Source organism: Sylvia atricapilla, chromosome 2, assembly GCF_009819655.1.
Source record: "Sylvia atricapilla isolate bSylAtr1 chromosome 2, bSylAtr1.pri, whole genome shotgun sequence".
In the NCBI taxonomy this organism is placed as follows: domain Eukaryota; kingdom Metazoa; phylum Chordata; class Aves; order Passeriformes; family Sylviidae; genus Sylvia; species Sylvia atricapilla.
In genome coordinates, this window is record NC_089141.1 from 44,894,453 (window position 1) to 44,919,627 (window position 25,175).

The 25,175-nt window shown below is 39.2% G+C and overlaps 1 protein-coding gene across 4 annotated transcripts in view; it reads right to left on the reverse strand.

Annotated features, from left to right (window-relative positions):
* ATP8A2 (ATPase phospholipid transporting 8A2) overlaps positions 1 to 25,175 on the reverse strand; it is a 302,495-nt gene that overhangs the window by 146,173 nt on the left and 131,147 nt on the right. For all 4 annotated transcript variants that reach the window (XM_066313085.1, XM_066313088.1, XM_066313087.1 and 1 more), the window contains one exon: positions 3,185 to 3,368. In XM_066313085.1, coding sequence (XP_066169182.1) covers positions 3,185 to 3,368 — 184 coding nt within the window. The remainder of the gene's footprint in view (positions 1 to 3,184; positions 3,369 to 25,175) is intronic.

The following is a 25,175-nucleotide window of genomic DNA, read 5'->3' on the forward strand; positions in this document are numbered from 1 at the left end:
CTATAGTAATGAGTTAGGACTGTCATGAGGCAGCTCTGCTCCCATGCTTTCCAGCAATGAAATCAGTGAACCACAAATCCTGTAAGGACAGCCTCTCTCCCATGCATCAGCAACTCAGATTTGTTAGCATACGCCAGCAGAGAAGGAGAGAAAACGAAAGTGAACCAGGCTGCACTGTTCTCTGCTTAAATTGAGCTAGAGCTATAACTGGGACACTCCCAAGGGAGTAGCTGACCTGTTAGACTCCTAATGCCTCAAGTTAATATGCAGGAGAGCTACAACTTTCCTCATCAAAATCCCAAACAAAACACTAAGGTGATGGGAAACTTGCCACAATGTCTGTACAAGTCATCCCAAAACTCTTCTGGAGAACACTGAGACACAACCTGAGAACATCACTCTGCTAAACCTAACATGTGACCATCTTGGAGGTGGCCTTCTTGAAAGCTCAAGGAAACAAAACATCTTACCATTAATTGCTCTTGTCTGTGCTCTCATGAAAATGAGAGGAAGCTACTCAGCCTAAAGAACACACTGAGCCTCCTCCACCAGTGAAGAGTCCCATTAAGACATGGCAAAGAATTAAATTTGCTTTGATGCTGATATTATGCAAATGCACAGCTAGTGGCATAGAGCAGTACAGACAGAGGCTTTACCAAGACACTGTCCTTGTTTGGATGCTCCTGTATTTACAGCATTTTGAATCAGCAGGGAACATTATGACCACCTGGCCAGCCTACCTGTGAAACAGTCTGTGTAAGTTTTTACAGTTGTATCTGCACCCACCCTAGCATAACTCCTTTTATACAGAGATTATCTTCTAGAAACTATCTTGATTAAATGATGAGGTGATGGCATATTGGGGGGGTTTTAAGACATTGAAAAGGCATCCACAAAACAAGCCAATTTTTCCAAAGAAAACAACTGAAACAAGAACATTAGTTGAAGAAGGAAGATTCCTTAATTAAGAAAAGGAAACAGTCCCTAGACACCAGATGTTCTCTGAATTAAGATGATAAAGCTATTTACTGAGAAAAAAAAAAGTTTACCACTGTCTCTCTAACTAGTTAGGTCATTTGACTTGGGAATTCTCCAAATAGAGGTCACTGGTGCAATATCATTTCAAGGGAAAAGGATGATTCAAACAGATGCTCCTTGCACCTGTGGAAGCTATTTCAAGTGGAGTCAGACACAAGTTGGCTTTTTATTTTTGTTTGGTTTATGCTTTGATTCTCCCTGGAATCCCAAATGAGCCTATATAGAGACTCTCTCTTCTCTAAGTGCCTACTTCTGGCAGCACTGCATTTGAAATAGCATTTGAACATGAGATGCTACATTACAGTGGCCGTCTTAAATTACTCAATAAGAACATACCCTGCCTTCAAGGCATGCACATACAGTAATGTTTTAGTGGGAGTTATATGTCTTTGCTGAAAGAAATACACCCCACGGAGATCAAGTTTTTCTTTTGAACACTAATTTACTCTTTTTTTAAGCACATACTACAACACAGTATTACTCTCCTCTACTAGAGGGATTTTTTTATATGTTTTCTAATTTAATCACTACAAAGTTCTTCTACATAATCACAAAAAATACAATTCCATGGTGTTTCACTAATTTTTGAATGCTTCAATTCTGTGCTGGTGTCACCAGCTTTTATTTCATATTGAACTAAAAAGATTCATCATTATTTTCAGTAAATTGGTGACTGGAACTTGAACCAAGAGCAACTTCCATGTCCTAGCACTAAACTGAAATACAGGGAGTTTTGTTAATGCAAAAGCAAAACGTGAACATGGAATTACTTCTCCAGATTTAATGCTTCTGCAACACAAAAGAAATTGCATATGTATGGCCTTCTACGGACAAAACTCTTGCTGTTTATGCTTAAAGCAGAAGTAATAAATTATCTGAGGAAGTCCAAGTAAAGAGCATTCCATTAAGTTACACAGCAGAAGCTATATATAATCCACTGAAATTAAAAATGTAAAACCCATTACAAGATACCAGAGACAATGACTATGGCAGTTCCTATATTGGTATATATTTGGAATATGCTACTGTTTATGAGAGAAAAGCTTGGTAAAACTGCCTAAAACTCTCAAGATAGATTTTGTGAAAGGTCTCAGTTATTCAAACCTGAAACCAAGTGTTCTTCATCAGAGGTCAGAACACATCAGCAATACAAGACTACCACTTTGCTTCTCAGTAGGGTTAACACAATAAACAGTTATCTGTGCACACAGCAGCATTATCCCTGCCTTTCAGAACCTCACCTGCTTCTGGAAGCTATCAAAAGATGGTAGCATTTTACATCACTTGGTAGAACAGATCTGACTATACCCTGCCAGAAGGGGACATCAGCTGAAACTCTGGTCACTGAAGAGACAAGGAAGTGTCTCTGCTTCCTGTCAGCTCAATCTGGTTTTGTCCTGCATCAGTCTCAAACACACAGAGCATCTCAGGTGTAAAAAGTACTCAGAGGATATTCAGCAACTGAGCATCTTTTTTCTTTCTGATTTTTCTTTCAAAGACTTGATTCTAAATTGTGGTTTCTTCAGCAAAGCAAACAAACAAAAAAGGCTTTTAACTCCTCTTTTTAGCCGAAGTAATCAGTTCTGAATTTCATGTACTAGTTTAGGAACTCCCACGCAAATAACGCTCAAAATATGTAACAACATACGTAAAATGAAAATGCTGGCCAGCTCCCTAGAACTGTGATCAATTCTTGGATGCAACACAGGGGGCAGGGGGAAATAAAGATAGAGGAGACACCTCAAATTAAGAGCTGCCAAACAGCCAAATTCTCACACACCTGGTGATAGTAACTATTCACAATAAGAGAAGAGTTTGCACCAAGACAGATGAGTTACTTAAAGGCATATAAACACAGAAGCATCACAGAAATTGCTTCCCCCTGATTACTGAAGAACCAAGATATTGTACAGTTGTCAGGAGGAAACTAAAACTTTGAAGAGAGGAGGAGCTTTGCTTTGAAGAACACAAAATAATAACAAATACCCAAAATATATCCAAAATACATTTTAGACAGCTGCTTGGAACAGGAAACAATCAGACATGCTCCTAGCTTGAAGGTTAGGAGAAGCCAGTCGAGCAGTACACGGCTGCACAGCACATTTCTCTCAAGATGATATGGCAGTTGTTCATTCTTGCATCTGACCTGTGCAATGGCATAATCCGAACAATTGGTTGCCTGCATGCCCTCATTGCCACTGATCCCCACTCCAACGTGAGCTGTCTGGATCATTCCTACGTCATTGGCACCATCCCCAATGGCAAGTGTTATGGCATTGACGTGTTTCTTGACCATGTCTACTATTTCAGACTTCTGTAGAGGAGATACTCTGAAAAGGAGAGAAAAAGGTGTCAGTTTCTCACATGCTGAGCTATGTGCCTTTCCCAAAAGAACAGCTGTAACCTACATTTAGAAGTAATCAAAGGCAGTTGCTGGGAAGTTCCTTCATTCAACAACTAAGCTTCAGAACCCGTGCCAAATTACTTCAGAAGAAAAAAGTAGCTTTAAAAATAGTTTCACATTTACCTACTTGCTGATAGTTGACGCAAAAGACACCAAATCTAAATGAAAAGTTTCAAAGCTGTGTTTTCCTTACCCAGCCCCTCCTAACTGGCATGACACCGGTGATGTTATATTGGGAACATCGAAGTGAGTTTCCCCTTCAACTATGACTGTTTACAGATTAACAGTGCAGGCTTCCCTGCCTCCTGTCATCACCATCCAGGAGGAGAAAAAACCATGAATACGTCCAGAGACATTTTCAATGGTTTGCAAAAGATACTGCAGGCTTACTTTATTATTAAACCTGTTCTATTTAACATCTCTATCAATGATCTCTATGAGGGGATTGAGTACACTCTAAGTCAGCTTGCAGATGACAACAGATTGGGTGAGAATATTGATCAGCTGGAGTGCAATGAGGCCCTGCAGAGGGATCTACACAGGCTGGATTGATGGACCAAGGGCAGTTATATGAGGTTCAACAAGGCCAAGTGCCAGGTCCTGTACTGGGGTCACAACAACCCCAGACAGTGCTGCAGGCTGGGGGCAGTGGCTGGGAAGCTGCCTGTTGGAAAAGGCCCTGGGGGAGCTGGTCAGCAGCAGCTGGACATGATCCAGGTGTGCCCAGGTGGCCAAGAAGGCCGATGGCATCCTGGCCTGGATCAGCCATGGTGTGGCCAGCAGGACCAGGGCAGGGACCGTCCCCCTGTACTGCTGAGGCCACATCCTGAGTTCTGTTTTGGGTCCCACAATTCAGGAAAAACAATTGAAGTCCTGGAGCATGTCCAGAGAAGGGCAACAGAGCTAGGGAAGGGTCTGGAGCACTAGTCTTATAAGGAGCAGCTGACTGTTTAGCCTGGAGAAAAAGAGGCAGGGGCACATACCTCAACACCCTCTACAACCACTACAAAGTAGAATGGGAGGTGTCTTGCCCCAGGTAAAAAATGGTAAGAACAAGAAGAAATGGCTTCAAGATGTGCCAGGGGAGGTTTAGATTGGATATGAGGAATAAAATTAAGGGAAAAGGTTCAAAACAGTATCAGTATCAAAACAGGCTGTGGTGTGACTCCACCAGGGAAGTGGTGGAGTCACAATCCCCAGAGGTATTTAAAAGTCATGTAGATGCAGCACTGAAGAACACAGTTTACTGGTGAACTTATCAGTTAAAATTTTCTTGAAGGACTTTTCCAACCTTAATGATTCTGTTCCCTCTTCCAGCTGACCTCCCCATTTTCCAGTCTCAGACTATGCACGTCAGATCAGAATGCAGAAGGCCACTTCCTGATCTCACATATGTCTTGTGAGCTGGTGTTACTCTGACCACAGTGATGATGTTGCTCAATTTCAACTCAAAAACTAAAGACTGAGTCCATAATATCTGAATATCCTTATCAGATTTATTGGCAGCTACTTTGACCTGATTCTTCTCACATTTTATATCAGTTTCAAGTCAATAAAAATTCATGGAATTCAGAATTGAACTAGTCTAAACTAGGCAAAAGTGGAAAAATACTCAGGACTAGGTTTCTAAATTGGATAAGACATCCAAAATGCCCTTTTGTCATGGAAAAGGTAGATCAGGTTACCAAATCATACGAAGTATTTTGGAAATACCTACATGTAGATTAAATATTTCCATTCTAACCCCATCTGTACAAACAACCGTAATTCCTTTCACCATCAGTCTTAGTTAAAGTTCAAAATAATTTTGAATTTCCTTAAATAAAGCTTCAGACAAAACTTTTCCACATCTCAAGTCAGCCACATACCACTCAAAAAAAATAAAAATGTAACTGATATCTAAAAGCTTTACTATCAAAATAGGGGCAGAATAGGGATCTTGGGAAATAGGGGAGACAGAGGTTTTTACATGGCTTCTCTTTTCAGAGTTTACATCCTGTGGGAGCAACTTAAACAGCCATTTAATACACCCATCAGGATCACTGCTGATCAAAAAAAGGTAGAGTTATCTTGTTCAGCATTATGCTTTATGGCCTTGGTTTTGTTTAGTAAATACCTGAATTGGTAATTTTATTAGTAAATCACTCTTAAAACAACTTGATAAATAATCTGGGGGAAAAGAAACTTGCTAAGCTTAAACTTCACATGTGAACTAAACCACCTGAGAAGTCTAGCAGCTGTCCTGTTCCTAAAAGCCATATACAGGAAAAAGTTGACTAAACCATAAAATTTACTTAATACGATTGGATAGATCTATTAAGCACTCCACTACCTGGCAGTGAAAACACTACTTGGCACTGTAGAGACCCAGTTAAATTATAAAACCCCAACACACCAACCTATGGAGCACTAAAGGTGTCAGCTTTTAAAATTATAAATCAGCTCTGAGTATCATCTACACCAAATTTTAACTTTTCTCTTATACATGCACATACAGGCTCCTCTCTCTCCCCCAGTACTCACATAATAAAATACTAAAGCATGGAGCAAGGAGTCAAAGGGACTTCAAGCCATAAACTGGAAACTCCGGAGGGACTTGAGGCCAGCTGTGGAGGATTTGGATTGATAAGTGCACAGACCCCCATTACCAGCCCCAGGGGCACCTCCAGTGCACAAGACCATATACTTTTGGCAGTCCCCCCATGCAATTATTTCTTCACAGCAAAGTACTGCACATATCTGCTAACAGCCTTCTCAGACATACGCTTCTCCTGGAATTTCAACTGACGTTCAATTACTTTCCAGCTACACAGCAATAGAAATATCTAAGAAGTGCCCTGTTTTCAAATATGCTTAAAAGAGCAGGGGAAGAAAAAGACAAAATGTGAACAGCATCTCTGACTGTGTAGTTTAAACTAGCAGCTAGTCTACAGACATCTCAGACATGACCAGAATGTGGCAGAGATACTCCAGCTTGTTCTAGTGCACTTTGGCTGGGACATGTCAAGCAAGCTAATTCAGCCTGTGCTCACTTCTGTGCCTACAGTGTAGGTGTGGTTTCAGACTTTAAGTCAACTTTGCCATTAGTGATCCATTATTTGGCAAGTCAAGGAAATGTCTCTATAAAATTGAATTTATCAGCTACATAATGTACACAAGATTATTGTTTTACTGTCTTGACCAAATGAAGTTCATTATATCCACAGTTACATAGCACCCAGTGAATATTTAACATCCCTATATGCTTAGTAAGGCTAAACAAACTACCAGAAATGCTCCATGTGCATTTTAAGTACCACAAATATTTATGGACTTGGTTTAAGAAGATGAAATCCAAGACAAGATTTCAGCACAAAGTGTTATTTGATTGTAGTTGTTTCTCCTAAACAGCACTGTAACAAGCATCCTCTTTGACACTTTAACAGCAAGTACAACCCAAAACTCCAGAGAACACATTTCATTGCTGCACAACATTAGCTACAAAAGCTGCAAATTGAGATGATTACTGATTTCCTGAGGGGTTTTACACCTCTCCTCCCCCAGCTCACTGATTCAGCCTCCTTATAATCTGTTTGGCACCAACGCACTGCATTAGGTGACATTAATCCCCTTAGCCAGATGATCAGAGCTGTAGCACAATTCTGCACATTTGATAAGCTGTCTACAGGAAGAACTGAAGATTATAGCACAGGATACTATTAAATTGCAGCTCCCCCAGGTATAGCCAAGTTCACAAAGATTATGGACAAATGCACAAGTTCAAAGTAAAAAGCACAAGCAAAGAACTAACATCTCTGGAAAAAAAATTCTGCAGTGACAGAATTGGTACATATTAAATGGAAGATCCCTGGCTTTCACTGCAGAGCTCACTGCAACAGTATCAGGATGTGTGCCTTGCCTGGATATGCACCCAAATAAGAATTAAGATATGAATAAAGCATCAGATGCATCAAAATCTTCAGCTTACTCTTGTATTCATTCCCCAGTCAGACAGCAGTGCTTCTTATAAAGGTTCTTTGAGTGCCACTCAAGAGTTCACTAAAATGTTTTCCTTTATACAGAAGTTATTTTTATTGCCTCTGTTCAAAAATGTCTTTGACAAGAGATTGATTCTCCTCTTTACACATACTTTAGGAAAAAAAGAAGTCAAGTTTCAAGTATCACAACTGTAGGTAGCAATACCTACAATCTGATAAGACCAAGTCTTCAGATTCTTGCTCAAACTCTTTCCCTAACAATGTGAATTTAGCCTACACAGGCTACAAGAGAGCCTGGGGTCAAGACTTCACCTTCGTAAAGTGCCTATCATTCAACGTCTGGCTGTGCAATATAAAGTACCCATGGATGATGGCAGGGGTACATGAAGTGTCAGTCATGCAGCAGAGTGGCTCCTCGCCCACCTCTGGGACTTCCTTATGGTAGCCTTGCCCACGAGAACGTAAAAGCTAATATGGAAAACAGAAGGTTCTTGTCAGCTTAGTCTTTATCAGCGCCTTTAACAGATTAATACAGAAAGGCCTTTTCATCCTGAAGAAGATGACTGATGCTTTCATATCACGTTGCTTCTTCTTAATGGGATGGGTTGAAGCAAGAGAGGGCACAAAGAACCATACCTTGTGAAGAAGCTGGGACAGAAATGCAGCCCAGAGCCAGGCATTCTCAGAAAGATACAGACCTAATTATCCTTAGGTTACTTAAATTCATAAGGAAACAGTGGAAGGAGGCAGGGGGTGAGTAGTTTTCAGGTAACAACATACTGTATTGTTATATCAGGAAACACTTTAAGGTCCCTCCTGAACTTTGAGGGGCTCATGAAAAAACGATATGGGGCACAGCACAGAGCAATAACACAGATGGTTTCCAATGAGGATGTCAGTGGCTTCCCACTGACTTCTGCAGATCAGGTCCCAATGGCTTTAAACATTTCGTTTGCATTTGCTTCTTTAGCCTGAATACACTTTTGCAAGCAAAATTCTTACCTGATATGTTTTGTTTGTTTAGAAAAGTTCTACTTGTATGATCTTGTCCTAGGTGCAAGGAGCAGGGAGCTGGAATTATGGGTCCCTTCAAACTTGAGATAGTCTACAATTCCACTCAGCATTTCACTGGGAGGTTTGTTCAGGCTTATTTTAATTTTTAAGAGAATTTAAACAAGATGAAAGATCTTTGAGTTCAATTTTTTTTCATCAGGAATACTTTATGGGACAACCAGAGCAATTAACAAATTCTGTCATAATTTAATGACAACAACTGCAAAAGAAACCCAAACCAACAATGAAGCGGTGATATTTTAAAATAAGTATCAAACATTTTACTTAGAAACTCATTTTGGTACCAAAGTTTTTTAAAACCTCAAAAGTAGAAACAGGAAACCATCAAGTTTAACCAAGCAAATAAATGGAACAGAACTTTAACTTAATTTTTAATGTACTTCAACTGATTTAAAACAATCAATTTCCTTACTGCACACTTTGTGCAATCTACAAGGCTGCCCCTCTTATTCCCAGAGTCCATCTAATATATCAGGATGGATGCAGTCACAAATACAACAGGAAGGACACAATCAAGGATCCCTGTGTCACACCAGTCAGCTACGCTCCATAAGATCTTGTCAGCAGGAAGTGATAAACAGCTTTCCTAATTGTGTCCCTATGCATACCTGCATTTATTGCAGTTACAGATGTATGATAGCAACTGATGGCAACTGTAAATAATAATTGTCACAAAAGGCCTTCAAACTAGAGCTGTGCCACTGCAGATGCTTCAAAATATATGGACATAGGCCCAGATGGGAAGTACGAATGCAGTATATCAGTAAATAAATAGTGTTATTTACAGCATTCGAGTCTGAAGGACCAAATAAAAACAGGATTCTGCTACAGAACTAGCAAATGAGACTATCAATTGATTATAAAAAGATACATGATCAATAAAAATGAAGTAAGTAAGTCCTACTGGAGCCCTTTTGTTCATAAGATATATATATATAGAGAGAGAGGAAAAGATTAGGTAATTTTTAAGAGGAATTTATATCCAGACCATCTTACAAAGCCATGAAGAGAAGCAGTCCCACAAGCTCTTCCATATCTAAGCCAGGCACAGTTTGATACCAATTGTCAGCCATCTCCTGTGTTCTGCCACATGTGTTGGGTTTTCTGGGGATTTTTTTTCTGGGTCCCTTCCACAAAAACAAGGAGATTAGAGCATTTCTGTTGAAGATTGCATACTTTCCACACTCCCAATTCGATACAAAATACTCTTACCCGTTCTTTTAAATTTTTAATGTTCATTTGTGAAAAGAGGAAGGCAAAGAAGGAAGCTGTTTCAAGTATTACCTTTTTCTGCTTCCATGCCATAACAGGCATAAACACAAAGACATTAATGTCTTTAACATGAAACATGAAATTGATATCCTACTTCCTTGAAATGCCTTATTAATGCAACACAAAAGGCCCTTAAGAGTTTACCTTTATTGCAATGAACATGATTTTACCCTGTTCTATCATAAAATACAGTAGTACTTCAAAAGAGCTCGGTGACCTCATCTGCAGAAAAGGCAGATGAGAGACAGCCTAGAAAGCTGAGAGCTATGAATAACATTGTCATAAGTACATGCATTGGTTCCCAGAAAAAAAAAAAAAGGCAAGATAGATTAACACACCACTAAAAGTAATGCTCAGGAAAGAATGAGAATTACTATGATAGTCTATTCAGCGGTTCTTAATTACACAGTTGATTTCACCTGACACACACCAGCCTGCAGATTTCAAGTGTCACCCAAACAAGGGTTGGGCTGGAACTGCAGTCATGGTGCCATGAGATATCTTGGATAATCTTGTTATCAATATAATACAGTAACCCACAGAAGAAAAGTGAACAAAAGCACACAACATGTTGACTCAAAATGAGCCTTGCATTGAATACTTTATGTTTAGTAATTTCTCTGAACTTCCTTCACCTGCTGACAACTTTCATAGGACTGGCTCTGGTACAGTATGTGCGTTTTTGGAGTCAGTACTGAATGAACTGATGGGATAACCTAATGTTCAGAAAAAGCACCAAAGGAGTTCATCCAACTACATATAAGTGTTTTCAATGGAGACATCTCTATCTGCATTAATCACGCCACACTCCTTTTACAGTCAGAGAGAAACAGGCACTTCTAGAGCACAGTTCATCTGGCTTTAGACATGCACTTTTAAGGTTGCAGTTCATGTCCTCTTAAAACTGTCATTTTCTCTCAACCAAGGTAAAGGGAGCTGAAGGTAACTGGTTCACATGAAAAACTCATAACATTTCACAGGATGAAGACCTTCTTTTACATTACTGCAGTGCTAAATACCTTTAAATTAATCAAGCACACAGGCTTTTGCTCTCCTGTTTTCTGGTAAGGTAGAATGCCTGCTTCCCCCTGACATGGCCATCTGATGCTGAACTGACTGACACACCTTCCCTTCTCCTAAAATCCTCACTTCTTGGTCTGCTTCCAGCTCTTGCTAATACTTTTCTATAGCCCCATCTGTTTTGAACAGACAACCAGAACCCTTACCAAACCTCTAGTGGCTTCTGTAAGAACAATCTCAGCTTCATCATCCTTTGTCATTTCATTTGCAGTCCTAATTTTTTTCCTCAGCAAACAGTCCTTCAAACTGCTTTGCTCATCCAAATTTATCAGACTGGTTAAAGTATTCTTTTAATTTTAAAGAGTTTTACATCCTATTTCACATATCATCAGGAGTGTCATTTCATCTTATAATAAATAGAAAAATTCTTCCTTCAGTTTTTCAGTCTTACTGGTGTGCCAGTCACACACTTGACTTTCTGAGCAACGCATACTACCTCTAAATTTCAGGTTACCCAGAGCAGGATATTTTTAATGCCTAGCAGGGCTCTAAGTCAAAACACATGCACACTTCTACATACATGCTCACAGGACATGGGGCAGTTTTCAAATTTAATGTTTACCATTCTGCATCACTTTAAATAGATTAGATATGCCTTCTTAATATAAAGCTCCCTTTGTAGTTACAAATGCCCTGAATTATACAGTCTTTTGAACAGGAAGAACACAAATTAATTTAGTATCTTTTTACCATCAAAAAGAAAAAGAGTTGTTGCTAATTATATGGGTTTTTTTAACATATGTATCACTGGAAAATTTCTCACTTGTATTTCATATTTCAGTAACTCATTTGCCTCTCACAGTTGCCACTGAAATGATCTTCAGAGGACAAGGGCTAGGAAATAATCTCTTTATAAACTGGATTCGAGGTACTAAGCAGTGTAATATAAACACAGTGTTCCAGGGAACACAGGGTTAAGTTTCAAGTCAGCATCTTCTTCCTCTTTGATATCTCTCCCTGCATGTTTCTGTCTTGAATGCCCTTCCCCCAGTCTGCTTTATGGGGCAAAGATTAAATACTGAAAACCTAGTTTGGAAAACAAATTATTTGGAAAGTGATGACTTGGCATAAACACAGTGTTGAATGAAAGACTGTTCAGCATTTTTCACTATAATGGTCACTAGTGGCAACAGCTATATGTTTTTAAAATTAAACTAATATATCAAATTAATTTTGAGCTTCCTTTACCCCAAGCTGATTAAGGCACATTCATTTCCATGCTAATCAGCCTGAGCAGTTCTCATGCAACACAGAAACCAGTCTTTTTCTAATGACAGAGCAAAAAAAATTTCAGTCAGCAAAACACACAGATAAGTCCTTTTATAACCTTGAGGGCAGGCACACAGAGCCAGCAGCCGGTATCTCACATGGCAGAGCTGTTTACAAAATTTTGCAACACATGATGAAATTAAGTGATGATTGACACTGTGTCAATTAATAAGCACATCAGCCAATTTAGTGAGCCTCGACCCTGTGGTGAAGCCAAAAGATCAACTGGAAGAGCCAGAGTGAGCACCCACCTCTAGAAGCAGAGCAGCAATACTGTGAAAGCATCAGTCACACCACATACATGGCCATCATGGAATCATAGAAACATTAAAGGTGGAAAAGACACCCAAAATCATCAAGTCCAACCATCAGCCCAACACTGCCAAGCCCAGTACTAAGCCATGTCCCTAAGTACCACATTTACACATCTTCTAAATACCTCCAGGGGTAGCAACTCAACCACTTCCCTGGGCAGCCTGTTCCAATGCCTGACCACACTTTCAGTGAACTTATTTTTTTTTCTTAATATCCAATCTAAACCTCCCCTGTGCAACTTGCAGCCACTTTCTCTTGCCCTGTCACTGACACCTGTGAGAAGAGACTGAGCTGCATCTCCTGATAACCTGCTTTCAGGAGCCTGATGGGCGCTTTGCTCCTCCACTTAACTACAGTTCCAAAAATATAAAATAAAGCTGCTTTGGACACCATTACTGTTGTGAACTACTGCTGCTTTCAGGATTGTATACCTAAGAAACCAACTACGAACACTGACATGGAAAGATGAAGGGATCTGTAGCTAGCAGATTTGAGAGAATTTGCTATTTCAGCAGCACTACAAGCACTGACAGTTTTTTCTTCCTTCTGAATTCTAGTAACTCGTGCTGCATGATTTTTCTCCCTCTCTGTGAAATGTTTCTTGGAATTTAATATAAAAATGCATATACATTATCAACTTGCAACTACATGCTATAGTTCAAAAGCCTAGCATCTCTGAATTACATGCTACTGGAACAGACAACAAGACACATACAATCTGGAGCAGGGCATCTTACCCAGTATTTATCATCACAGGGCTGCAATCACGTAGAGGGCTCACTACCCAAAGTGAGAATACCACATCCATAAAAATGTGAGGCTTTCAATTTCAAAACTATCAGTATACCTGAAAAATCAGGGTTTTCATGTATCAGGGAAGAGAAGTGAGGTCCCAAATTTTCCATTACAACACCACCAAAATGCAAGTCATTTCCCACCCTTCCCTTAAGTTCAGTCTCAGTTTTGAACAAAATGCCTGCAAAGTCCCCTAGATACTAAAAATAAGAAACAAAAAACCTGAGCTTCTGTTCTCCACAATCTCTCCAGAGCTAGGAAAATTGAGCACCAGGGTGTTCCACTAAGATTACCAAAAAAAAAAAGTTAGACCACTAATATATAGGAAAGCCATTGACAACTAAGTCTGACTGGATTGGCTCACTCTTGGTCAACTATTAAATCTATGCTCTGTACAAAGCCAGTTTAGGTATTAACTTAGAGCAGAACATTCACAGCATTCTAACTACTCCCAAACACAGGCTGAAAGAAAGGAACTTGACATTAACCTCTAACCTCAGACTCAACACAAGCAAGACTGTTAGAATATTACTCCTTTATTTTTCCTCCTTCTCCTCCTCACTCATTTCTTAGCAAGGTCAGTTATTCCCTCAGCTCATGGTTAAATGACAGCATCAAAATACAGCATCAAGGGCAAGGGGGTGATTTTGTAGTCTTCATCCACAACCTAGACTCCAAGTTAATATGACCAATTTTACATCAAGGTACAATAATAACATCTCTGCACACAGCCAGCCACTAGCACAGCCACCTTCTAGGGCTATCTATGTTTCAATACATACACATATCTTATTTAAGACACAGAAGTGTCCTGTGATTTGTGAAAACACAGATAATTAGCAGCTACCTCTGTAAGAGCAAAACAGAAGAACAGATGGCAGAGTGAACACAACACATATTTGTTCCCCTGCACCCTTGACTGCCAAGCACCTCCCAAGGATGAGGACTCCTGCAGAGAAGAGATGCGAAACCAAAGCCGCGCATCACAGGCTGTCACACAAGGCATAAGCACACCCCTTGCTCCAATAGTCTGGGCAACTGCTGGGCAAGAGGAGGCCAACCTTGTCCAGTCTCACCTCTGCCACTCTACCCGAGTAGACTGTCCCTAGAAGCTTGTATGGGCATTTTGGTGCAGTCAGGGAGTACTTCAACAGCCCGAGATGAACATACACAGTCCGGTGTCAATACTTGCTCCTTACAGCTCTTATTAACAGTGTGTATTTATATATACAGCCTGAAAGGCCATGTAATAACCCACAAGGAAAAGCCTCACAAAACTCAATTCCTTCTTCTTTTCCCAAACTTGTGTTAACTTCAGAATTATGTCTCCTGAAAGCTCCAAGCTGGTTACTTGGAAAGGGATTGTTACTGAAAAGGATCTTCAAGAGTTTTGACAAAAAAAAAAAAAAAAAAAAAAAGGTATCAAAGAAATTTGATTTTCTGACTATGTCTCAACTCTGAGAACTGCTTTTCATTTCCACATAGGACTTTTTGTTTTTCATCCATATTCCTAACCACAGGATCATTCATATCAGTAGACAAAGCCTAACACAGGACTGTGCTCTGTGGACTACAGACATTTAAAAAAAGCACAAATGTTTTGCTTAATATACCAACTAGGCCAATGATTTTACTTCCTGAGTTAGGTTAAGAATATAGAACTAGGAGCCAGGTCCTCAGAATATTAAACATGTTCATTTTTACAGAAAGGACACAAAATACTGCAGTTCTTGTTTGGTGACATACACGTCCACCTATCACAGGACATGCTTAATTAGTACTCAGTTACCAAGTCTTCCACCTTGCTTTCCACCACTCTTATTTCTTAAACGAATAAAGATTGAGACAGGAATAACTACACATAAAGAGCTTTGAAACAGCACAGAGAAAACAGGTGCATTTATGTAAACTTGCTCCTGAAAGTTGACAGGACATTGCCTAAAGGACCTTCTTCCCTGGATAGAAAACCAGCTTTGAAACATTTCAGCAGGTATTATAATGAGCCCTTTGCCATTACTTTGTGGTCTTTTAAGGTCAACTGCTGAACAACTGATAGGCAGTGTGAAGTACCAGCACATTACTGGGACCAGAAGAGAGCACATTTCTTCCATACACACTTCTTTACTTCTTCTCTTAGAAGAGAGTTGTTCTCCCACTGCTACAATGATTTTTAAGCACTGGCCTTCTTCAGACCGTTAGTGCCACAGCAATACTGAATTTGACCACATCCAAGTCACAAGCATCAATGGAATTTGAAGTATCAGACAGAGCTACCTTACTATTTATTGCTAATGTAACACCTAGGTCATCCATGGCCTCAGCTACAACTCAAAGAGCTAAATAAGCCAGATCACATGAAATATCTCCTTAAAAAGATACCATAAAAATTGAGACAAAAAATGAATTGCTTGAACTTAAACTGCACTTGCTGACGCTCTTCATGACTTAAGCAAGATTAGAGGCAAAAAACCTGGGAGGAAAAATGATGAGTTGCCCATGCTGAAAAACTCGTGGGCTCTAAAAGAAACAGAAAAGCAGCTTTTGTGAGTTAGATAGGATACTCTGCATGTGTACCAGAGCATATCAGTACAGCGAAGCTGATGCTTTCTTTTTTAAATCCAGCCAAGAAAAGCAGGTCAGCTTACAGTAAGTTCTGTCTAGAGAACAGCTTTGAGCCTACGCATGCACACCTGACTTAATAATACGGCTTTTGTAGCAGCATGCAGTCAACGGTCAATTTACACAGCACATTTTGATTTTCTTTTAGTTAAAAGCTAAGATTTGGAAGCCTAAGTTCACTAAAATCTCTTTAGGATGTACCAGAAGTCGATAAGGGTATATGTTTCACATAATGGCAAAATTCACTTAACAGCAATTCATTTTCAAATACAACACACTGAAGAAAAATCCTATAGCCAAGTGGGTATTGAGGTAAAAAACGAGCCCCCCGTTCAAATATGACCTGGCAACTGAAAAGCAAGATCTCAAGACACACTGCAGAAGAGGAACACAGATGTGAATATAGTGCTCAAGTTCAATAGACTCAGTAGACATATAACGAATCCTTCTACAAGCTGGTCTACACTGCAGGATACAAGGTATGTATACAGTGCCTTTAAACAAACCATCCCTGAGAGCCTGGGGGGGCAGAGGGAAACGGATGGGGGCCATACACAAGAGGATTATCTCCAGCCTCCTAAAATCAGATGTGCCAATTGTTTTGCTAATGACAACTGTGAATGTGAATCCAATCTAAGAGCTCACACAGCACAGCCAAAGAGGCTTGGCTGTCTTGCTGGGATACCAGCACACATCTTCAGAGCACTACCTTTTAATAAACAAAGATTTAAAAAGTGATTACACTTTGTACACATCTATACAATTTCCTACACCTCGCTTCTCCAAACAGGGTCAGAGTAGCCTTGCCAGGAGTTTGCTGGCTGTGATGTTCAAGGTATAATCAAAACCACAAAACCCCAGGAGGTCACAGCTACTCTAATCTAACATGAAAGTGCTCAAAACACTGATTTCATGAAGATGGAGAGACATTATATGAGCAACTCTCCCATGAGCATAATGGGAAATCATCAAGATCACAAACTACTAATTACCTTTAAACTCATATTTGACTATGACTTAAAAATAAAAGTTAGCAATTTGGATTAAAAAAACCTGTAAAAACATATTGAATGCCAAAAAAAGTAAATTCTTAAACTTTCTGAATGTAAAAATAATTTACATAGGACAGAAAAAAAATTCCTAATCTCAACATACACTTGGGTATAAAAGTACTGTAGATACCCTGCCATTTAATTTTATTCATATTCACCTTGTTCAGTAAAAATAAATCTCCAAACACAAACCAACATGTTGCTGAAGGGCAGAGAAATTAGCCTGAGGACCCAACAGTTTTAACCTATTAAATGCTTAACTAATACAACATACTTCATACAGAATAAAGTTCAAAGGAATAATGACAAACATTCAGTGTCAAAGTGGCAATGGCCAGAGGTACAATGAGGTTCCATCCTGCTCATCATCATCAGCAACCCACATGCTGACAAAAGGGATACCCTCAGAGGGTCAGAAGATGAAGCTGAACTGGGGGACTGGATTACAAGAAATCAAAGGGCTTTTACCGAAAGAAACCTTCAGAAAATCAGGGACTGAGCTATCAAGCCTCACAGAGTTCAGGCAGAGAAGGACTAAGCTCCACATCCTGGAAAAGAATAACCCCATGTACTAATGTAGCCTTGGAAATGGTCAGCTGGTGAGCATTGGGTTCTGTGTGAACCAGAAAAACACCTTTAGTGTGATCAAGGCACACCATGCACTAGGAAGTGAACCAGGACACAAATGTGACCAGGACAGAGACACAAGTTATTATCAGCCCTCTCCTCAGCACGGGTGAGGTAACATCTATAGTACTGTAAAGAGCCCAGCAGAGAATTACTAACATGGTCTGGGGTCTAAAATATGTAACATGTAAGAGGAGGTTGTGTCACCTGGGCTGGTGCAGGTAAGGGGCAGTTTAACAACTCTGTACTACTGCATAACACGGAGTTACCTGAAGAGTCCCTGTCACATCAAACAATGAAACATGGGCCAATGGCCACAGATTGAAAACACCTAGACCTACACCTGAAATCTCAGTTTAGTGACAATAGAGGCTCTTCCCTACTAAAAGACTGAAGCAGTCCCTGGAGAGGGTTCCCACGTGATTGTGTCACACAGTGAGGCCTGGGTTTCTAACAAGCTCACTTAGCACACATGTTGCCTTGTGTGCTAAAGGTCTCCAGTGAGACACAGCTTAACTGGGCACTGCAGTAGAGAAGTGACCTCATCTCCTTCCCCTGCATGTAGTCATCATCCCATGTTATTGGAGCATCTTCCCCAGGTAAAGTCTTCTCCTTCAGCCTTGCCTTTTCTTCATCCATCAGCACCATCCCATCACTCCCTTTCTCTTGCTTGAATAACCCACTGGTATTGAAGTCATATAAATAACTTTGCGCATAATTTCTTTAAATTGGAATTTTTATATTTTAGCAGTGGATACATTAGACTTGGCAACTTTAAAGTTAACAGCTCTTTGGGTAGACACTATAAAATTCCTTGGTTATTTTTATGCCATGGACTTTTCAGCTTAAAAACCCCCTAAACATCTGGCATAAAAGCCAATCCATCAGAAGAAATAAACATATCTCTTGAGAAAGCTAGACAGCCAGTGTAGACTCAACAGAAACTGCTCTGATCCAGAGAAAAGTTCCACATGGTATAGATTGTTCCCAAGATAGTCAGCTCTCAAGCACTTACGTTTTTAACACTCTCCAAATTGCTATTTCCAAATTGAGCAAAAAATTAACATCTTCATCTCATTAGTTCGTAACATCTGATCATAACCTACTTCTCAAAGAAAGACCTTGTAGTAACAGATATTTCTAGTTTCTTTCCCTTATCTTTGCTAGATAAAGGAAAATGAGCACTAGATCTAATTCTTGTAGTTTAAGAACACTGAGCATGAATAAGTAGGAGAACTGAAAAACTACTGTTAGCCTTATTTTTCTACAAAACTTAAGCATATATATCTGAGTTGGAATCTTCTTAAATGCAATGTCACATATATTTACAAGTAAGGCCGACCAAAAAGACAGAGGGTTCAAGAAGAACAAAACCTTTTTTTAATTACATTGGGCCATAATTATCATAGTCAATGCTAATTTCTACAGTAACATTTCCCAGCCTTTTATATCTTAGACACAATTTTATTCATTTCTATCCCTTCCTGTGCTTCACTACTTATCTGTGACATTTATAAAACAGCATTAAGTAAGACATTAGAAGAGGCACAGATGCATTTTAAGTGGCTCTTTACTCAATTTAGTAGCTGACAGTAATCACTACAAACCCAGTCAAAAAACTAATCCTTCATGGAATTTAATGAGGCCTGAAAAAGGTCCAGATGATTAGTCAGTCCTCTGTAGAACTGGGTTTTCCCAGTAAGTTCATGTGAAAAAGTTTCCAAGGGAAGTTACATCCACATCATGCAAAAATTATGAAAATTCAGCACTACCAACTGTCTTAGCATTATTATTCCCAGTAGATTGTATGGCAGGAGATAAAGAAGTCAACTCAGTTGTGCATGCTAATCAATGAATGAAGCAAACCATCACAGAAGCAACTGAGAGTCTTTTCCCCATCTATAGCATTCACATAGCTGCTGAAGACTAAAGGAACTGAAAATTCAAAAAGAGGAGGGAGAAGAGAGACCCTTTCACAACGACATGGCCCAAGCTGGAATAATTGCTAGCACAAACAGGCTCGCTTTCAAATACTTGAGGGTCAGAAGTAACAGCACAGCTCAAAGCAGCGGCAGTCACACTGTTTACTCTCCTTTTGACATAAAAGCCTTTTTCTCTGAACAGCTCTTAATGCAGAAATATCTAAATGTATGCTAATACCCAATAGAGCAATAACTCCCTTTGATTGATTCAACAGTACTGAAAGTACCACGAAAAAAGATCAAACCAAGTATTATACAAACAACCCATGTCCTCAATATGGTACGTGTCAGCATGAAAGCTGAAAGGAGCTGAACAAGCCAGCTACTAATGTCTTGCATGGTTCTGAAAGTGGCAGTGCTCTTAAGTGCTTGCAGATAAAAGTGTTTTTCTCAAGTTGTGACATCAATTTATAGAGCTCTGTAATATAATGAAAGTTCTTTGATTTAACTTGATTTATGAAGCAAAAGCACTTCTGGTGTCTTCAGAAAAAGCATAGGAGTTTACAAGAAACACAAGATAATTAACTAATTTTGCAGCCAGTTACTCTCCTGAGATCATAATTAGAGAAAACAAACATGACCTGCACTTCCCTTTTTATGCTACTTAAAATTCCTTCTTCTTTCTTCCATTTCACTGACTCACCTTTCTTTCAACATCCTTTCACCAGAGAGATTCCAGTGACAAACTTCTGTGGCATTACTTTCGGGAAGACATTTTCAACTTTACACCACCAGTCCCAATACTCTTTCTCTACTCAGCTGCTGTAGGATTCACAGAAGAACACTGAGACACACACACACACAAATAAACCTGAATCAATGGTGTATGACTCTTTCAGGTCTGCCAAAAGTAGTACAAAATCTGGCTGAAATGTGTTGTGCTCTACCCTTCCAGGTTTCAGCACAATGTCTTTTTTTTTTTTTTTCTTCCCTGATGCATATTCTCTAATTGGAAGTTATTTAACTGCAAGGAAAACGAATCTCTGGTTATATTTAACTGACCATGTCCCAGATGAACAAAACACAAAAGGATAAATGAATTGTTTCTTTAGGTACAGACAGATTACTAAATCCACTTCAAGTAACACAATGCGAGATGAGTAGCATAATTTACCTAAACCTGATTTCAGGCAGGCAGGAGGAGGGGAAACACTGTGGTTTTTAAACTCCTGAAGTCTGAAGAGGACAATTAACTTAAAGCTGCTTCATGTGATGCCTTCAGCATACATACCAAAGCCATTCCCTAAAAGCATTTACACATATGGAGGCCTACTTCACGCATCTCAGATAAATTCAGGCGTAACAGCCACTCATTAATCTCAGTCCTGCTCTCACCTTGGAGGTGACCAGCTAGAAGCCATATGTTTACAGGCCTTCAGCACTTCAGTTGCTATGCAGGCTTTGGAGTGAATCATATTTCTGGATATGGGAATCTCAGCTCCATGTAAGGAAATTGCTCACCTAGGTCCATAAAGGCAAAAACTTTATAAATCCACAAAATGTAAATGATGAAACTCTCCATTATGCAAATGCATAAATCTACTGTGTGTCCTACTCTTTAGTGGCAGTCCTTTTCTCTCAATCAGATAAAATTAATCAGAAGTAAAAAAAACAACAACAAAAACCAACATCAAACCAAGCAAAAAAACAAACAAAAAAAAAAAAAAGCCGGCAGGGAAGAACAAAAATATTAAAGTTCTTTTAAACAAAGACGCTCTGAAAAACTCAACTAAAAGTCAATATACTGAAGGTATACCTACTGGAGAGGAAGAGGGGGAAGAAAAACAGTCAGAGTATGATTATTCTTAACTTCTTCAAATGCAACAACTTGATGGTATCCAATGAAATTACAAGGGAAATTTAAAAGGAGAAGAAAATACTTCCTCTACACAGTACATAACACCATCTGTCCAGGGTGAGATTGCAGACTAATCTCTAATTGAGATTAGAGTTTAAACACATTCAGAGAAAAAAAAATGAAAATTTATGAACGAGAAAAGATCAATGAAGGATTGTGAAAACAAAATGCAGATACAGCTGCTGGCAACAGAAGTCTCATTCACTAATTATACACGCATTCCCAAAACAGTCACTACTGGTCACTGTTTAAAACCAAAAACTGGATTACATTGGGTCTGGTCCAACACTGACATTCACATAGGAAAGGAGGCTTAAGATCATTAGCTGACAGCTACAGCAAATCTAAGTTTCTATATGGATTTACCCCTAGTTAACGAACAGCCATGCTGCAATGTCATCCATAAAGTTTGGAGATAGCCTACTAAAAACCTCTTGGAAGAGAAAAGCTCACCTTCTACTTCTAGAACTGCAATGAACTAGATAGCAATTTGTCCAGTGAATTGCAGAATTGCACAGGCAGAAAGAAATCAGTTACCACTGACAGCATATAGCAACTTGAAAAAATATAAAATATCTTAAACACATAAGGAATTTTGAAAAGTTGCAGTATGTTTGAACATGGTGTCTTCTTGTACTCTCATTGCCTATGTCTTTCTTAGAAGGAGGATGTTCATAAAGAGAAAAGCCAGCCTTTTCACAAAACTTCTGGATTCATATAGTTGCCCTATCATCCCCTTAGCTCATATTTTGCCTCTTCCATATGTGGCAGAGAGTAGGTCAGTTATGAAACTTCTGTGTTGCATGGTCCCTTTTGCTACCATCCTGCTCTAGGCTTAAACAACTCCTCAGTTGTAGATGAGACACTTGAAGGCTGGAACAACTTTTAAGAAACCGATCTTATGACACTTTGACATAGATCATAACAAAAATATCCCAAGATAACAAATTCTAATTGAATAATCAGCTACAAAGAAAATGAAAATACCTAATCCCATTTCACTGCATGTATACCACAGCTGCTCCATTAATTCAGCAGTCAAAGACAAGGAGGACATGCAACAGCAATGAAACATTTTGAAAAGAATACTCAGCCTTTAACAGACTTTAGCCATTAACACTAAGGAAACCCTCTCGAGAAATAAAAAGCATAGGAGAAAAATAATAAAGCACAGCTATCACTACTCTTGAAATCTCAGACAGTTAAGAAGGAGAATTAAATTCTTCTTCCATGTACTTAGGTATTTACTGATACTTTTGTTCGTTTGCTTCTTGGGTGGCAGTTGTGTTAAATACCTGTTTGAGCTAACACACTTCCAGAAGGCAAAGCAAACAGGAAACACAAAGGGAGAGAGAGCAAAATCCCAAGGAGCTCTCAAAGGAGAGGATAAAAAAGATCTAATTACACGAAGATTTTCTTCCACAAAGACTCAGTGAGACATCATGTACTTGCAAAAAAACCCAAATATTTCTCCTTAACCATTCCTGAGTTATCCTTTAACATAAAAAGCAATCTTAAAACCAACAAAAACATTAAAACAGTATTTTTCCAATTATGCCAGATAATATCTTTATTATCACTTGAAGTGAATGCTAACAGCAAATACATTGTGTAGCTCAAATGCATGGGTTCACTTGATCAGATGAGGGATAAGAGTCACCACTCACAGGAGAGAAGAGTGAGAGGGCAGCAGTTTTGGTGCAAGGCAGAGGATACTCAGAACATGTGGTCTGAAAGTGTCTCATTAGAAACTGTTCTGGAAGTATTCTATAAAAAAATGTTGGGCACCACTACAGAGCTAAAAGATTCCGAGGTCAATGTAGCTACATTGGTTTGAATGGGTGTTACTCCATCTGAATAGATGCCAAAGAGCTCTTCAAACTACATCCGGTACAACAAAATTTGAATCAGACAAACTAGATTTTCCTGCTACATAAAATTTCCTATTTGTTTCCTTTACTACTCTTTTTCTTGACAGAAGTTCCTCAGCTTTATTACCAACTTTCTAAACAAAAATACTTGGTGGAAACAGCCAATTACGCCACTGAAGGATATTTTTCCTTCTGCTATGCATATTTGTTAAAAGGGAAAAAAACTGGTGAGAAGCTTTGCTTTCAACACAGCACTATGGAAAGCAGACAAGAAGCTTACTGCTTCCTGAATATAGGAAACAAATACTCTTCTCAGTGCACCAAAATCCCAAGGAAGCTTCCAGCAGTGAAATAAGGGAGCTTGATGAGCCCTGGAAGAAATCGACCAACTAACACCATATTTCATCAAGTCCAACATAAGATGTTGAGGATCAGTTTTGTCCAGATCATTTTTCTCCTGTCCTTGGAAGAGAACTATGAAGTTTCTTTAAACCATGTTGTTAGCAGAAAAGACAACTTTCTAAAAGGGCAATACATCTAATACCACAGCAAACCCGGAAACTGCTTTGGCATATCCATGTTCCACTTATGTTTGCTGTCTCCTGAAATCTCATCCCATTCCCACTAAAACTCCTGACTTTTAAAACAAAGAAATTGATAGAAATCAAAGTTTCTCTGGAAGTTTAAGTAAAGGAAACCACACCAGTCCCAAAGGGATTAAAATATGGAGAAGTCAGTTTGATCCAGAGAATTGAATGATCACAAAAGAAAGTGATTATTTCCATTTTAATGTTTACACCAGATATTGGCTGGATTCCTGCTCACATTTCTTTAATTATGCCTGTATAAACAGAACTATTACACATCCAATTCCGTACCATCTACAGTTTGGGGAAGAGATGTCTGTAAAAAAAAATATTTCTCATTAATGAAACAGCATTTTACAAAGGGTCACTGAAAGAATGAAAAGTCATGTCCACCAAGCAGCTGAACCTCACAGAGCTGCAGGGTTCGGTGAGAATGACCTAAGCTGCAAGCACGTTAATACACAGTCAGCTTCCTTCTCAGCATCCTGTCAATACCACCAGGGGTTGGTCTTATTTCATTTACATATGCCATAAAAATCTTTCCTAGAGAAAAATATTACATTACCATATGCAGATTTTCAACCAGGAAACTGAACTTGAGGACAGCACTCATGAGACTAAGCTCTCTCCCTCAAAAAAAAAAAAAAAAAAAAAAAACCAAAAAAAAAAAAAAAAACCAAACAACAAACCCACAAACCTACAACATATCTTGTAGGGAAAGAAAAAGGAATAAAACAGACAGTAAGTTAGCCGAAATTTCTTCTGCATTTTTTTTTTTTACATTTTCTGTTCATAAAGACAGTAAATATCTGCACCAAAACAAAACAAACAAAAGCAGAAGTGCAGTAGTGCCATCTTTTTATTCTGGTACATGAATGAATAAATTAACACCAGCATTTCTCACTGCACCAGCATCCTGTCAGACAGCTGCCCTGCCAGGAACCTCCATTCTCAATGTCTGAAAAATCTAAGCCTGATATCCTGGCCAGTTTAGCCCTTGGGCCTCTCCTAGAAGATCCTGTTCATTATGCCAAGGTCTGTTAAAGTTATACACAAGGTTCTCTCAATACATGTCTACTCGGCTAAGATTAATAGTCCTCCAAAACTTTCAGTTTGTCAGGTCTCCAAACGAAACAAATTAAAGCCAATGGAGAGATACCAAGCGTCCCTTCAGCAGCTGATTTAACACCACTGAATTACCGAGCAGAATGCCACAAGGAAATAGAGGCTTTCCACTTCCTAATGCACAGCATCACTGGATGCCCATACTGCCTGTCTGGACACAGAACTAATCTCCCATATGCTCCTACTGACTTGACACTACTGCCTACAACAGAGATTTACACAGCTGGTGT